A 17,776-nucleotide genomic window follows, 5' to 3' on the forward strand; every position below is an offset into this window, starting at 1 on the left:
CAGAGTTAAAGCTGTCCTTATAATGGAAAAAATCACAGCAAGGTTACAGCTGAAGACAAACAAGTTTCTCAATACATGGGCACCAGTGATACAGGCGATGCCTGATGTCTAGTCACCTCTTGTTTTATTTATTTATTTATTTATTTATTTGATTTGATTTGATTTATTGATTCCAGTTCAGTTTTTCCCTAAATACACCTCTGTAAATGTAAACTCTAAGCAATGAATCTATACTGTGAATTAAGATAAGAATGTAATGACGACGATTCTAGTTATAGGAAATTTACATTAAGATGTAAAGATTAAGTGTAAGGGAATACATCTCCTGTATGTGTGCTTGTTGTGTGTCAATTAAAAAAAGTATATAAATAAAAAGTAAAAAAAAAAAAAAACAGCCTTGGTATATTTTAAGAGGTGAAAAAGCCCTCTCGGCCTGAGAAAAGCTTAATCCTTTCTTACCCACCCAGTCAGTCAGTGCACCGAACCATCTGCACCAGCAGTGGTCAAACCCCACTGTGGTCACACAACTCATTCCTCAGGCTTTATGCAAAACGCCCTCATCCATTCATCACTCACCACTGAGGTCCCTGTGTGTTTCTTTCAATAAACTCCTGAGGTTTGAACCTTAGCGTACACCAATAAATAAAACATCCATCCCCAGGGCATTTCCATTTTATTGTTGTTGTGTATTCCTCTTAGCAACATGGATGCAATAGCATAGTGGTGAAGTTTGTGTTTATATGAAATTCAAAAATAACTCAACACATGACCTAAATTATAGCTTTTTGTAAATGTTTAATCTTTTGCAGTAAATGTTTTGAACGACTTTGGCTATTCTTACAGCTTGTTTTGCAACTTAATCTTGATATTGAAAAGTTGGAACAGTTCTCTTTCTTTTTTGTTTTTTTTTTAAGATATGTTTTTTGGGTATTTTCGTCCTTATTGATATGAGAGCTGAAGAGAGACAGGATAAGTGGGGAGTAGAGAGTGGGGGAAGACATGCAGCGAATGGTCGAGGCTGATAGTCAAACGAAAGACCTCTAAGATGAGGACTATAGCCTCTGTATATGAACTGCACTTAGACCACTAGGCTACCGGTGCCCCTGTTCTCTTTCTTGCTCAGAGTCTGATGAGGAGATTGACACCACTGTCATGCACAAGGGGAAAAAGCTAGCCAAGTTGCTCCCAGAGTTGACATAACATATCATAGCATCTTGTTTTATCCCTACAAAAACTTAAGTTCAAAAAATATTTTGTTTTACTGGTTAGGGGAAATTAGATGATGTAGAATCCCATTTTTTGGCTTCCTGGATTTCTATTTTGTTCAGATTAAACAAACATGATAATACTTAGTGATTAGCCAGCTTTAAAATGGTAATCTGTTCTTTCCTTTCCCTAAGCATTACGCTGAACCAATAACTGAAAACTCGCTGGTGACTACAGCTTCATGTTAAAGGTGACATATCACGCTTTTTTCATCAATATATATTGGTCTAAGAGGTCCCCAAAACATGTCTTTAAAGTTTATGCTCAAAAAAACACTTTGAAATCAGATTTTGGTCTGCCTGAAAATCCCTCTTCTTCAGTCCTCCTCAGAACACTCTGTTTTCTCTCTGGCCACGCCCCCTCAGGAAGTGGATGTGCCTCGGCTCTCCGGCACGTTGATCTAATGTTTACATGTTGGCTGAATATACACGGCTGCTCAGAGATCACGTTACTTCAACCCTCTGAATCTGATCCAGAATCTGATCCTGACGGAGAGGCGCCTGCAGCAGGACCTTTCTGAAGGATTGGTCACAGATTCTGTGTTTCTTGTTGTTTTATTTATCAGTATGTAGACGTGTGTCTTGGTACACAGCTACCAACATGTAGCTATGTGGCTATGCTAACTAGCGCTAGCACTTATCCATGATAAATGAAAATCATCCACTAGATCTTCAAATCTGCAGGCCTGGGGAGTAAAATCGACCTCTACCAGAAAGGCAGCGGGACCTCTCTGAAGGATTGGTCACAGATTTAGTGTTTCTTGTTGTTTTACTTGTCAGTGTGTCGACGTGTGTCTTGGTACACAGCTACAGCTAGAGCTACAGCTAGAGCTACAGCTAGAGCTACAGCTAGAGCTACAGCTAGAGCTACAGCTAGAGCTACAGCTAGAGCTACAGCTAGAGCTACAGCTAGAGCTACAGCTAGAGCTACAGCTAGAGCTACAGCTAGAGCTACAGCTAGAGCTACAGCTAGAGCTACAGCTAGAGCTAGAGCTACAGCTATGTAGCTGTAGCTATGTAGCTACGAACATGTAGCTATGTGGCTATGCTAATTAGCGCTAGCACTTTTCCATGATAAATAAAAATCATCCACTAGATCTTCAAATCTGCAGACGTGGGGAGTAAAACCGACCTTTGTATTTATAAATACAGCCTACAACTAGCATGCCTCCCTCCTAAGCTCCTTGTTAGCACACATGTGTGCAGGGAATGAAAAACAGAGGAGGAGTTGAGTTGTATTTTATACAGTCTATGGGCTGAACAAGCTCCGAGCTCTGACTCCGTGACAGACCGGATATTGTTGTTACGTAACAAAAACACGGAAGTCTGAAACACACATTTACAGAAAGGTGTAGAAATCAAAACAGGGGCAGAATGGATTTTTTTAATTCTCGGGGGGTTCGTAGACATGCCAGGGAAACATATTTCAGGTAAAGAACCATTAAAAAGTCTATTTTGCATGATATGTCACCTTTAATCCTGCAGACATGAGAGTGATGTCTATTTGCTTGGATAAAACTGAATATGCCCAATCCAAACTAGGCTTACACACCAGGGAGGTGATATGAAGTAGAAAAAAAAGGACACTACAGCAACAATCATAACCAGAAAACCAGCAATAAATGTGTTCAATACAAACTGTACATCTTGGTTAATAGATAACAATCGAACTGATTTGATTAGATTCTTGAGTAAATGAATAATAAATGAATGATGTTATCTTCTCCCACTCAGTGGAAAGTCAATATGAAGAAAAATAAACCCCAAATTATTAAGTTTTGACGGTATAATCCATGAAATGTAATTTAACATTGCCTGTGGTGCCAGTAGCCCAATGTGTCCAATACTATAAACTAAGAATAACAGGAAAACACCAAGTCCAAGAAACATATGCAGCACTTTAACGACTAGCTTCTCTCCTCTGAATAATGCAGAGTTCTGCTCAAGTTCTCCGTGGCTGCATGAGGCCAAACATCAGTGTGCAATTAAGACCCAGTCTTTCTTTGATAACATCTCTAGTCATTATGACTTGGATAATTGTGGGCCCTGGCAGAATATTTCCCCCTTGTGAAAATCTGGGTGTGTCTGAGGGCTTATCGCACCAGCCACAGAGGCTGGATTAAATCATGTTCTCTCTGTCTGGACGGCCTTCCAGGAATCCCGCTAGTAGCAGCCAGAGCCTGGGTGAACTGAATTAGAGTCGGGTTGGATTGATTCAGAAAGCTTTTAGTTGTTTCATGCCCCAGGGGATGAGGCTTATATTAGAGCAACAACTGGGCCTGAGCGTAGAATTGAAAGCAGCAAAGGTTCTTGAGAAATTTATTTAGCAAAGACTATTATTTGGATCACCTAAAGCCCTACTGAGACAAATGAAAGGATGAAGTTCCACTTCATTTTATAGGTATTACTTCCACCATTGCCTGCATGAAAACAGATTTTCTGTAAATTTGAACTCATTGAGGTTTTCAAGCACAATATGATCAAAACACATGAATATCACCATGCAGTCGATCACAGGCCAGAGGCTGTGAAAGAAATGTTCTCTTTGTATCTCTGGGGGGGGCAGTAGCAGTGCCAACTCGACTGTGTTCACCTCAGCATTGAAAAAACTGAGGTTTTAATGCTTCAAGAAGTCCAAAAGGGATGATTCTGGATGGAAACAAAGAAGTGTGGTTGCTGTGGTTCAGGGGCCTGTATCAAAATGCCTGAAGGCATGGTGAGCTGAGAGGCTATTCAATACTCTTCAGTTTATTCTAGCTGCTCTGATCATTCACTTAGTAAAACGGCACAACACAGGTCAGCAGGAAGAGGCATTACAAAGTGCTGACTGAGACTTTGCTCAGGCTGGTCAGTGTCATATGTCAGACTGCTCAACAAGAAGCCAAACACATCCTCCAGTAGGAGAGGAGAAATTGAACAAGCCTCTAACATCAGTTTTAAAAACCATGAAAACTTTACCAGATTCAAGAGGAAGGGGGCCAAAAATAAGTTACATTTTGACATTTGGATATGAATTGACATGTGTGGAAATCAAGCTTATTGGATGTGTGTGTTTACCCATTAGAGACATCTTCTCCAGCATCACAATCTTGACATCCAGCTGGATTAAGTAACTCCACACAGCCATACTGCTAATTCAAGCTTTCAACACCATGACCCATATATGGGAGATGCGCCTGATTGATGCTGTCTCCATCTGCCTCAGCTCTGGAGCAAGGGGCTGGATTGCATTCTGGGATAGGCGCCCCTCTTCCTATGACTGCCGTACAGTATTTGTCCCTGGGACAGCTGCATCTGCACAAGTCCGCTTGATGAGCAGGATTTGGCCATGGACGCCAAGCTTAGAGAGTGTGATTCGGACAGGGCTTTGGAGAGTTGGGATGGAGGGAGAGAAAGACATATCTGTCCCACGCTGAGTGCTGAGTTCTCTATGGTCCTTTGTTCCCCCTGGCCTAGCAGGAAGCTTATGAACTCATGGGACTTGTTTGGCTCTGTGTTTGTAGAAAGAAACGCACCAATTCTTCCTAGCCTGGCTCGGTCACTATTGCTGTCTGTTAGGTGCTGGCTTATTCAAAAACGTACAGTTCACAGGGACAAACATTTGATGAATTTCTCTTACCTCATTTTCTACCATCACATGCCGGGCTTATTTCAACATGCCTTCAGCATGTAGCACATAGAGGGTTCACCTGAGGACAAGGTGGCCTCTACAGCTGAGTCTGCACTTTGTAGCAACACACTAGCCGAAGGACAAAACCATTACAGGAGGTGTCCAACAACGCCCTGGGAAGGCCCATCCCATTCATAATAAGAGTGAAGATACTCACCAGGGACCAGGGTCAGGGCAAATGTAAAGTTTGTGAAACCAGCGTGAGTCAAACATGTTGACCTGACCTTGTTTGAGTTCATTCCCTGTTGACCCATGAAGGGACACAAATCACAGCTCAAGACGCCCTGTCATATGCATAATTCAGAGGCGAGACAGAGACTTATTTAGGGGAGGGCACAGCACTTGCAACCTGTGGGAATTACCCTGCACTCTACCCCTCTACTTTGCCTCAGCCTGAATCCTCGTCTACAGGCTTCCTCTTGTTTTGGCAGCAACCAAAAACAGAGACAACAGGATGATTCTGGATACATCCTCTTTGAGAAGGAAAGCAGTCTGCCAGGTGGTACAGTAGGAATACTTTCCCAGGCTGAATGTTTAGACGTATATTTTCATCTTAAGAAAGCACATATCGGATCAAAGTCGGAGACATCAAGAGTATTAGGGGATGGAAAGCTACTCTGGGATTTGAGCAACTCTTTTAATTTATTATCCTCTCAAGTGGGTAATGAGAAACCTGTTGAGTGAATTTCCACTCCTGCCTCTCCATGTTTATGATCATGTTTTGTTTATGCTCCGCACAACTGCTACACTTGATACCTCAGATTCTTCAGTGATCATTAATAAGATGAAAATTGGTGGTGATTGTAAAATAATACATCCACACAGGTGCTGAGGTGACCTAGAGGTTTTGGACAGTGGCTCCCGTCAGCGCTGGTGGTGTGGTTAGTCTGGAGTGGGAGTGAAAGCAACCAGTGATCCATTATTAACATGTAGAACTCCCACTATGACCACAGTTTCCTCTGAGAAACGGCTGTGTGGCTATGTGCAAGGCCTTGAGTCAACAAGCCCCACAACCGCCAGCCTGATTACTCACCAGGCAAACGCTGGAGTCTAATATAAGCATAACATTTAACGCAGAGGCAGTCTTATGCATCACCCTCTTAAGGGTCGCTCTGCTCTACGTCACTGGGTGTTTTTGTTTTTCTTCACCATCTCAATATGTTACTGGGTGGGACCAAATTTGTAATCATCCCTGAAGCAAATTGCACTTTGCAAAATTGTAAAGCAATTACTTTAGGTAATGGGCCAAGACATTGATGCACTGAAATTAAATTTGAAACATTTCAAATAAACAAATAGCGGTGATAGATAGGACACAGTGATCCAATGCTCTCTTTTGTAAATCAGAAAATTCTCCCTCAATGACTCGACTCAGCTTTCTGCAATACTGACCCAGCTTGAATGTATTTGTATCCATATTATTTTTATTTCCCTATGTGTTAGTTTTTTCTTTGTAAGTCAACAATAAGAAAGCAGCACTTGAGATTTAGTTGGTAGTTCACTGTAATCTCTATTAATAAATACAAATTAAAAGTGTAGAATATGTGAGCAGTGGTCTGGATTTCAGATTTAGGAGTGATCTGGTTTCTGTTTTAAGCAGGGTTCCCACTCTTTTCCAGAGATCATTTTCCAGGACATTTCCAGGACATTTTCAGTGATGATCAAGCTGGTATGACAGTCTAAATTTAGTTCTTAAATATGTTCCTCTCAGTGGAAGTCTACATTGAAAGACGTGCAGTCTATGGCTACCAATGAAATCATCTCTTACATGCTTAAAAATGATGGCAAATTGATTATAGAATAATGCAACCACAGATGTACAGCACTTCACTTTATTAGTGCAACCAAGTAACAATGATGGCCAACTCTCATCTCAGCTTTCTCTTTTCTCAAAAAATATAAAATTAGCTAAGTAAAAAACAAAAGAGCCTGCAAAGGACTCTGGAAGCTGCCTTACTGAAATAAATAAATAATAATAATAATCAGAGGATCAGTGCATAAATTGACCTAAATAGAACTGAATGACAAAAATGGCCACAAATGTTGAATGGGGATGTGTTTTTTTTAACTTTGTCAGGTCACACACAGTCATGTTGGAATAATTTTCCAGGACAATCTGTGATTTTCCAGGACATTTTACTTTTTCTCCCATTTTCCAGGTGTTTTCAAGTACTGGAAAACTGGTCAACTGTTTTCCAGGTTTTCCAGTTTTTCCAGGATGCGTGGGAACCCTGTTTAAGACAATTGTAGTCCAAGCAGTATTGATCAGTCACATATCAGCACGCTTTGGTGTATGCAGTAAGATCAGCCTGTGATAGGGGTGCTGGTTTGGCTCAGTTGGAAGAGCAGGCGCCCCATGTATAGAGGCTACAGTGCTCACTGCAATGGTTGCAGGATTGATTCCAAGTCCTGACAACACTTGGTGCATGCCATCCCCCACTCTCTCCCTATATACTGTTTCTTGTCTCCCTCTAGCCACTTTCCGGTCCTGTCTAATAAAGGGAGGAAGGCCAAAAATAGTCTAAAAAAACAGTCAGTGATCAGAGCAAAAGCAGATGGAACACAATCTGGTGTGAAGACATCCCAGCACTCATCACCAGTAATCTGATGACTATCTATTTATCTAAATAAACAAATATCTGCTTATAATTACAGCTTACAAATTCATACAAGAAAAAAAAATTCAACTTGAGCAACAAATCTGCTTGAAGAGGAGTCGTGAAAGTTACTCAGACTTACTGGAATTCATCAGAAATGATCAATCTGACCCCAACGAAGCCAAAAAAACATTTCAGAAGTTGTTTTCTTCTCCTCACAAAAAAGATCTGACAAAATTTGCATTTTTACACTGTACAAAGTTATATCAGGATGCTGTTCTCAGCTAATTTAACAGTGAAACTGGGACTCATCAGCAGCAGATGAACAGGCAATTCTCAGGGGGACTTAATGAGTTGAGCAATGACGTTTATTTTGCAGACATCTCTGGAGAAGTGAATTTTGCGTCCCTTTTGATCTGAACACAGTCATTTTTCTAGTTGCTAATTGGATTGTAAACTTTGCAGCACACAGAAAGGAAGTTTTGGCTGTAAGTCGTTCATCGCTCACAACTGGCTTCACTGGAATACTCAAAAGGTTGTCCATTGTTCCCAGAGGCATAAATCATCATCAGACAACAGCTGATGGGTTCCAATATTTGGTCTACAACAGTTGAACTGTCTTATAAAAGGTAGCTATAGTGAAAACTCAGAGTTGTAAAATGATTCACACAAAAACACTTTATTGAGTGTGGTTATTGGCTACTAGCTGATCCTCTGTCTTCGGTCAGGTCTGTATGTTGCTGGAAAAAAGAACCCTGTTCAGAAGACAAAAGAGGCTGTGTTGTTAGGGTTGTTTTTCCAAGTGCTGTTGAGATGATGAAATTATGACGGAATCCAACAACGTGGATTTCACTAACACATCCATCAGTTTGAAAGCTTATCAAAACACAGCACAGTGGTTTGAAAAACTCATAAACACAATTTTACAACTTGGGGAAGATAACACAGTGGCAATTTTAGTAGGAACACCCCTTTTTTTTGGGACCTCTGATTTAACATCTCCATATTGAAGTGCAGGGGCCTCATGGAAATAAGTAGGCTTGTTTTTTTTTTTAGGTGTTATTGTTAGAAATATCAGATTATCCTCTCCAGGTGTTACATCAGAGGAAAAGGTTTGATTGGTTGATTTTTAATTATGCACTTTTTTTGCATCAATAACTGTAGAGCTGTAAGACAAGCTTGTAAAGCATAAAAAGCACCTCTCTCTGCAAACTCCACCCCAAGCCTAAACAATGTCTGCTCTCAATGCTATCATCCATCATCACGGGTATGGAACAGAAGTCAGTACATGAACTACTTATCAAATCAACTGTGTGTTTAAACTCTAATGCAAAAACAATAGGACTTAAGCTGTATGCAGTATCACTGCACTGCTCTGTTAGCCAGGTATCTGCTGCCAGCTGTCTTCAGTCTGATTATGTAACAGACCAGAGAGAGATGACCTTTGTAGGTCCAACCTGCACACTGCACACACATCCTGCTCTGCCCTGCTCTGTTTCCTGCAGAGGCCTGATGTCAGTGAGCAGTGGGGGTATAGAGTTGATATGAAAGACTCATAGGAGGTGCTGAATACGTCCTCTGTGCGTTATCGCAATTCCAGCTTAGCCGGGAGTGTTCGCCACTGGCCCTGACCTTCATACTGGGAGCTGACAGACGGGCTGTGATCTACAGGATCTGCTGCTGACAGGGAGAAGCCTTTCACTAATGCTGAGCGCAGCGCTCACAGGAAACACTGGTTTTACAGTGAGACGCATTCAGTGAGGTCAGAGGAGGAAACGCTTATTTGTTTGCCAGCTGCATATAGGATGTAACTATTTTGAATTTTACAGTTTTAATCCTGCAGAACAGGCAGCTGGGACATTTGGGAGACAGTTCAAATGGTCAGAGGAGAAATGGAAGACAGCAGACAGAAATACAAGAAGAGGGAGTAGGGTGTGGAGTTGTATTCCCATGCCCCAAAATCCCACTACATAGAAAACTCCTCATATGTTTTGTCCATCTGGACGAGACTTTTATATTAGACTGTCACTCATGAATGAATGAATGTGCTGTAGTCATTCAGTAGCCTGATCAGGAAGCAGTTTTTACTCTAAAAGAACAGGTTGTCAGATGGTTGTTATACCCACACATAACTGAAAACATGTCAGTTGTCATTGAATTTAAGAGAGAGCAATTTCAGAACTCATCAGCTATCGTCTGGTGGCCATAGCAAAGAAAACAACTAAGGAGATTTGTTAGGGAGCATAAAGATCGGACTCTTGAGCAATGGAAGAAGGTCATATGGTCTGACGAGTCCAGATTTACCATGTTCCAGAGTGATGCACATCAGGGTAAGAAAAGAGGCGGATGAAGTGATTCACCCATCACACCCGGTGATCTGATCTGGGGATGATGCAGTTGGTCAGGTCAAGGTTCAGCAAAGTTATGCGCCCAAAGAATGAGGTCAGCTGACTACCTGAATACTGAATGACCAGGTCTTTACATCAATGAAGTTTTTCTTCCCTGATGGCACAGGCATATTTCAAGATGACAACGCCAGGATTCATCGGGCTCCCAATTTCAATGAGTGGTTCAGGGCATGAGACGTCATTTTCACACATGGACTGGCGACCACAGAGTCCAGACCTCAGCCCCATTGGGAATCTTTGGGATGTGCTGGAGAAGACTTTGCACAGCGGTCCGACTCTCCCAGCATCAATACAAGAACTTGGCGGAAAATGAATGCAACTCTGGACAGAAATAATGTTGTGACATTGCAGAAGCTTATTGAAATGATGCCATGGCAAATTTGTGCTGGGCTCAAAGCTAAAAGCGGTCCAACGAAATATTAGATTGTGCAACTGGGTTTTTTGGACTGGCAGTGTATTACAGACACTGATTAAAGCTAACTTGTCATCTGATCACTGACCTACCTCTTTTGCTCTCTATACTGTTTGCTTGTGAACAGTCAATGCTCACTGAAACCTTATTGAATTGTAAAACTCAGACTTCGGGTGGACACCACAATACTTTAATACCAAAATAAGCATTACATGCATATAGACTCGAGGCACTAGGCATCTCACTGACTGTATTAGTGGATCTTGGCATGTAGTCAATCAGTGGACAAGAGATAACAACTGTGTCCAACATTACGTTCAGAACATCCTAAAGCTTGAGTCAGATTGTAAAGACTGTTGGTACAGCACTTTTAGATCATTAGAATTCAGATTCCTTGTTTCGGAAAGGGTCAATGACAACAGAAGCTACTCAAAGACCAGAGGGGGTCTGTTATAATTTGATGCATGAAAATGTTGCTCAACTCAATAGTTTCTGTATTGACGTGTGTTTAAAAATATCTATTGGCAAAGTTAGGCCAAACAGAACAAACTACTTATTCATATGTTAACAAAAACAAAATTATTTTGCTGTCACCATGGAAGCATTTAGAGGATGTTGAAATCTTCTTTATTTTGTTTTTGGAATTCCAGTCAATACACTCATCCTCTAACTGAGTAACCAGACCACAAGACAGCTTCTATTTGCCCTAAGCCAACAGATGTATGAGGTGCAGACTCGCTGAAAACTTCAAACATCAGTCATATCATCTCAAAATCAACCGCAGACACTCCACTGTCCCGGTCTGCTGACATGTGCACTCAGTGCGGTTTCATATCCTTAAGAAGTAAGGCCAAGAGACAGGTATCTGAAGCAGAAGTTTGATTGATTTAAGGTTGGATCCTGTCATTTTATCTTGTCCAGCTGTTGATATGACTTTCTCTCTCTTTAATTAACATTTTTTCTTATTGACATTCTTTTTTTATTCTCCTTCCTTGTCTGTCTCATTCCTCCTCTGCACTATTTCTTATTCTTGGCGCCGCTTGACAGGCCGGGTCGGTAACAGGGTGCTGCTGACATAACAAGTCAAGTCCGCTCCAAGAAAGACATATATAGTTGCTCACACCTTCTCTAGTAGGGGGAAAATTAAAGGGAGGCTGACTGGGTCCTGTGTGTTCAGGGTGGCCTTAAACTCCCTTGAGTGTAGAAGTGGGGGCAAGACCAACATGATCTATCTCGGCCCTAGTGTCCGTCCTCCCTGCTCCTCTTCTTACTCCTTAATTGAGCTTTGGCTCTGGTGTTGTCTCACTCCGTGTGACCCCTCATTGCTCGTGCTTTTCTGGCTGTGGAAACAGTGGAACCTCAGCCCTGATATGTGAAACCCAGACTCCCATCCATGACTTCTCCAGGGGGCAGAAACTGTCCCACCCCTAAAAGATCATTCTGGGCAGAGAGAATGTAGATCATTCGCAGCCATATACAAGGGCTGTTTTTTTTAAACATGAATTACACAAGCAGTCAAGTAGATTCTTGGAAGCACCAATGAAGAAGACTCAACTATTTCAATAAGTGTTTGGCTCATTTTAAGGTGAAGACATTCTGCAAGTTTGGCAGATGTTTTCATTCTGTCCGGAAAATTTGGTTACAACGACTAATAATTGGATTAGTCTGGGCTGCATGCTAGGAAATTTTGCGCTCTAGCATAGGGAAATGGCTCATCTTGAACTAAGCAGGAACTCTAAGAGGCTATTAGTCAGCTTCAGGAGAAATATGAAAAGTCGACACAGTCATAGTAGGGGCATCTGTGACTCAGTACCACTGTCTGCTCCTGACAATGTTTTCACTTCTTATTTGACTCTGATGTGTGACTCAGGACACAAAAATGCTCTGTGAGTCAAGAACAAATACAACATATGCAAAGCAACTGTGCAGCCTTCAGAGGGCTTGTGTTGATTATAAGATACGGTGACTCCACAATAAGCCTCTCAGGAAGGAGGATGTATTAAAACTTCTTTATGAACCATCTGTAAAATCACTTAGCAGAGTTTCACAAAGCTACCAAAACCATGTGGGTGGCTCAGCTGGCGTGATTCTACAACACCAGCAAGAAGATATCCAAACATGGAACCATGACAATTAGCATGATGAGCAGCATATTAGCCAGTCATAATTGAGAATGCTGAAGTGGTTTGGTGAAGGAAATTACCCAGATGACAAACTGACCAAGGAGAGAGAGTGATGCCTCAAACAAATTATTCCAATTTAACCAAATGTGTGTGTTGTAATGAAAAAGCTCTGGGCCTGAGTCCAAAATGCAGCACAAATTGACAAGATAGTCTGAATCTGTAAGCAATAACCATCTATCAAAATGTTCACTGGAATAATTATTCCCTTTCCAGCATCCTTGATCATGAGTATGGTAAAGACATTAATCAAGCCGAAAAAATATTTCCAGCAAGACTGGAGCTATAGCAGTTAGAGTTCAGGCCAAGAAGCTATTAAGCCTGTCTGATTAGCAGTCTTTAGAGAATTTGCTGACAGAGTCCTTCTTCTAAGCAATCATTAGTTGGATACTTTAGAGTCACAGTTATTCCAGTAAATCAAAGCACAAACTGAAACGTTCAAAGCCTAAAGAAAATATATAATCCTTCTCTATTTTCACTGCAAACAGCATGGGTTAATACTTCTGTCTGGTAAATCAAGTTATATTTTCATTCGTTTTAAGGATTTACTGTAATGCTTTTTCAAACATGACAGCACAGCAAACGCTCACTCGCTTTATTTAGCATTTAATTTACTCAGAGAGTATTAATGCTTTAACGCATGAGCCCCTTCATCTGGTTTGATTTATCGCAACAACAAATACAACCAGCAGGGAACAATGGTGTAATGAACTACTGTTTGTTTAAGAGCATTTAAGTGATTTACAACAAGGCAGTGTGTTATTTTGTGTTGCATGCATCTTCCTGTAAGACTAAAATAGTACCCAAAGAGTAACATAAGGTCTCAAAGGAAACACTGTCACTAAGAGATTCACTGTTACGCTAACAACTCCAGACTATCTCCTCACATGTGGAAAGGTGAGCCTATAAGCACCCCATATTGATTTAACCCCTGATTATAATAATAATACCAGTTATGCTAGAGTAATATTACCAGACTTTATGTACAGGTTAGGGATGTACATTTTAAGTATTTTCTGTGATCGATTTTTGGAAATGTTAACGATCAATTATCAATTAATTGATTAAAAAAAACATTATTATTCTTACGTCAAAAAAAATGCCAAATACGTTGTTTTCCCCCTAGATTGTATTTTCTACAGCAACAAAATGCAAATAACTGACGGGATTGAATACGGGCACACGTTTGACACGCAGAATATCAACGATCAGGCTCATTAAAATATTCTCCACGGACATAATCTTATAAAGTGAAGGCTGAGACTACTAACAGAAAAGTACTTCAGACTCACAGTGTTCAGTTTTCTGTCTACTCGTTCTTATTGAGAAAAATAAACAGCCGGGAGCGCAACCGGGTCATAATCAGTCCCGCTGGAGAAAAGCCCAGACGGCTCTGATGTTGCTGGTCTGTAAACGTAGCGTACCAGAATTTCCCACCTGTCTGTTGCCTTCGTATCCAAAGGTGGGAAATGTCCTGTTTAAAGCTGTCAACCTTTGTGTCCGTGTTGTTGTTGGCAGCAGTTTTGTATTGATCCTCTTTTAAAAAGCGCACGTGGACACCTGACGCACAGCCGCAGCCGCCAGCTGAGCGTCTCCGCTGTGCGCAACACCTTTAACAGCTGATTCACATCGAAACATGCTTTAAACTTAAAACACCTCCCTGATAGATGAGTGTAATATGAGACCACATGATGTTTGTTCCACGTGACGGAAAATTGATAACAAAAATGTGTGTTTCGAGTAATTTCTTAACAATCAATTAATCGATAATCGATTAATTGTGGTCATCCCTAGTACAGGTATATAATCTTCAGGTCATCCAGAGGCGGATTATTGTCATGATTACTAAAAAGTTTTAGTGGGGTGGAGTAAATTCCACCAACTCTCAGAAGACGGTAAAATTTCACTGCACATGGCCACGTTATTTAATAAGATGACTTCTGGAATGAGGTTCATTTACATAGAAAGGGCGCAGTTTTTTCTCATATCAAGATGCACAAAGTACCAGCATGCAGGGATGCTTGCACCCGCTTTATGACTTAGATGGAAGGTGTTTTCTCTTTTACACAGGTGTAGCAGGCGCAAAAACTTTGCAGACCTTTTGAGCATGAGGCCCCGAAGGTCAAAAACACTGTAAGCTTTGACTTTTATTAAAAACACTTCCTGGAAGTAAAACTGCCCCACAAAACAAGGAGTGTATGCAGACAGTTATAAAACAAAGTCTTCTGAATAGGCTGTGCTCTTATTGTTCATTACTAACAAAGCTAACAAGATGCCTGCTTAACAATTTTATCTAAAACTAGCTTTAGCTTTTGGTAGTTTTTTATTTTCATGTCTTTACTTAAAATTTTAGGCATATAAAGAGGCCAGAGGTATTAAACAACATATTGTTGAGAAAACAGAATATAGCTACTATGCCTTACAAGCTGTCGAACTAGCATTCATGACTTTTTAACTTCATCGTTGTTAACTCACTGAGCTACTAGTCACTCCATTCTTCTGCGCTTGCTAAAAGACTTGTCTTTAAGTGTTATTTTTTGACCCAACCATATTTGGAAAAACGTTAAGGTCCACTCTAGCTATTATAAGAAATTGTAGGGACATACAGCTGCTTCACTTACACAGTGTGTGCGGGCTGTCTGGTGGTCGCAGGTCGTGGGGTCTGGACCTTGGTGGTATCGATGGCCTGCCTCTCTGTGGGCCTTCTCCGTGGTTGGTCTTTCTGGAAAGGGTTGGTCCCGGGTTGAATGCGCCTCAGGCTGCCTCCGTCACGGATGTACACCTGCTCTGGAGCCACCTCCTCACAGCGGGCCCCCTGGAAGCCCGAGCGACACACGCAGGTATGTGGGCGGCTGCAGGAGCCCCGGTTCTGGCAGGGGGGCTGGCAGTCAGCTGAGGAGAGAGCACAGATGGAGATCATGTTTTCAGCCGGTCATGTTAGAGCATATGACTCGCTTGTTTACAGGAGCAGTAGCAGAAATGTCTTCCCCCAATTTTAACAACAGAGCTCACTTTAAATTGATTCAATCAAAAGACCATTAGTCTCACGTCTCAACCCTCTTCTGTCAGTTTCAGAGAGGCTGGAGGGGCTGTCATGTTCAATTTCTCTCGAGTTTTCCACAGCGTTGTTTAGTCTAAATGTATATGATGACTTACATTAAATCCTTATCCAATTTCTCACTGAGGTAAAGCCTATACTCCAGCTAAGTGCTGCCAGCATCTCTACTCTGAGTGATTTCCTTAAAATACCTTTCATCACTGATCTAGTATCCAGTATGTGTTTTCTCTGCAACACAGGCAGCTAAAAGGGTCATAAAAGTAGGAGGTCATAAAAAAATGAGCGAATGGGAAAAAGTGGTTGCTGTAGGCCAACTGCAAATAGCCTACACTTCATCAAAGCAATGGCCTGTGTCTTTTTATTTGAAAAACAAATGAAAAGTGAACGGTCTTACTGTACTTTAAAGATGTATGTGTGCATAATATGTATCAATAGTCTGCAAACACACAGAGCTGAGGTCATTTGTTGGTCATGGAAAAATAATCTGTGTCACTCCAGCAGCCCACCCCTGCATGCTCCCATCACAGCTCAGATCCTCGCAGCATTGAAAAGCCAGCGGCACACAATTTTAAGTAAACGAGCTCTCGATCTTGTGACACAAATGTCCGTAGTAGACAGCACTTGGGGATTTATGACGTTGTCCTCAAACAGTAAATCAGGCCACTGGTCTGTGGTGGCTAAAGCAAACAGTGGCGCTCTGTCAACACGGCTATGGAATGCTATTGACACAGATGCTGTGGACACTGACAGATCGCAGGCAGGAACGCTGCCACAGCTCTTGGCAGTGAGGAGTGCTGGCAGTTCGAAAAGGGCCCCACCGGGTGCGAACAACGCTCTACCTGCTGCACATTTCCTGTTATTGCGATGGAGCGCAGACTCTGGGGCCACTTTATGTTTCTCTTAGTCTTGAGTCAAAGCATACTGGACCCTAAAAACTGCTCTTCCCTGACGACATGAGCTCAAAGTGACAGAAGGCAATGTGACAGCACTGTGTAACGACTATTTCCATGGATAAGCGAAATCGAACTTTGTAGTGACGTCCTTTCAAGTCGTGATGCATGCTTATTGAAAGACTCTTCAAATACACCTTGTCAGCCTGTTGAATGATAACAATAACAAATTGAGGGATTAAGTATCAGACAATCATTACTTTCTACTGCCGTAGGGTGAAGCTAATTTTATTTACAACATCTTTTTCACTGAAGCATTTTGTTTTAACAGCCCTGAGGAAAATGTGGCCCCCGTTTTTTGATGAAGTATACACATTTACTGACATGTGGTCGTGGATTTGTATAACTTGGTATGTGATGTGAATTTTCCATCAGGGGATAAAGAAGGAATTGCATGAGTTCTGTTTGGCGAAGAGTTACATACATCATCTAACTAAAGCACAGGCTGGCTGGGTGCCACTGCCTTGTCCCAAGTCTGTTTAACCTCAAGCTTGGGGATAAAGCGGTTGATCCGAAGGGCTAAACTTCCAGCGACGTTATGCTGCGGGGGAGAACTTGGTAATGTGCTAAACTACATTCTCCAAATAAACAATTTGAAGTGAAATGAGAAACAGCACAGGGCGGGAAAATAACAAAATAAATGGAGATTCCCGGGTTGGCTCACGGTGGGATATGTGTTCGTTTGCGTCACGCGTGACCCAGGGTACAGAAATGACACCAGACAAACATGTCGCCTGTGCTGACAATAGAGAGAACAGGTCAGTGACTCGGGGCCTGGCAAGTTGCCCCACATGAAGCTTGTTGCGTGGCCGAAGGCGCACACTGTTACTGCCTGTCTGTGTTGTCTCAGGGACCTGCCTCTGGGCTGTTGAGCACATTGTCGCAGTAATTGCTGTCATGCAGATTTGTCTTTCACATCGTTAAAACTAATTGCCTCGCATTCCATCCATTTCGCAAATATGCGCAGCAATTATTACTTTGCGCGAGTAATAATAAAATGAGAATCCATCGGATATAAAAGAGAAGAAATGGCAAACATTCCTGGCATTGCCGCTTCAGCCTTAATTATAACTGAGACGGACTTGCCAAGTTTTGGGAGTTTGTGTCCTGGTCCAGTCATCTGAAAAGAGGACGCTAATAGACTGATGTCGGAAGCTTTGAACGCTCCAAACAAACTTGCTGATTAAGAGGAATTAGATAAAGCATGTTATCAATAATCTAACCGCATTTTCTTTT

At 41.6% G+C, this 17,776-nt stretch overlaps 1 protein-coding gene across 2 annotated transcripts in view; it reads right to left on the reverse strand.

The window, feature by feature from the left end:
- Nucleotides 1–17,776, reverse strand: part of LOC117806685 (latent-transforming growth factor beta-binding protein 2) — a 105,027-nt gene that overhangs the window by 69,477 nt on the left and 17,774 nt on the right. For both annotated transcript variants that reach the window (XM_034675688.1, XM_034675687.1), the window contains one exon: nt 15,154–15,424. In XM_034675688.1, coding sequence (XP_034531579.1) covers nt 15,154–15,424 — 271 coding nt within the window. The remainder of the gene's footprint in view (nt 1–15,153; nt 15,425–17,776) is intronic.

The sequence above is a fragment of the Notolabrus celidotus genome, chromosome 22 (assembly GCF_009762535.1).
Source record: "Notolabrus celidotus isolate fNotCel1 chromosome 22, fNotCel1.pri, whole genome shotgun sequence".
NCBI lineage: Eukaryota > Metazoa > Chordata > Actinopteri > Labriformes > Labridae > Notolabrus > Notolabrus celidotus.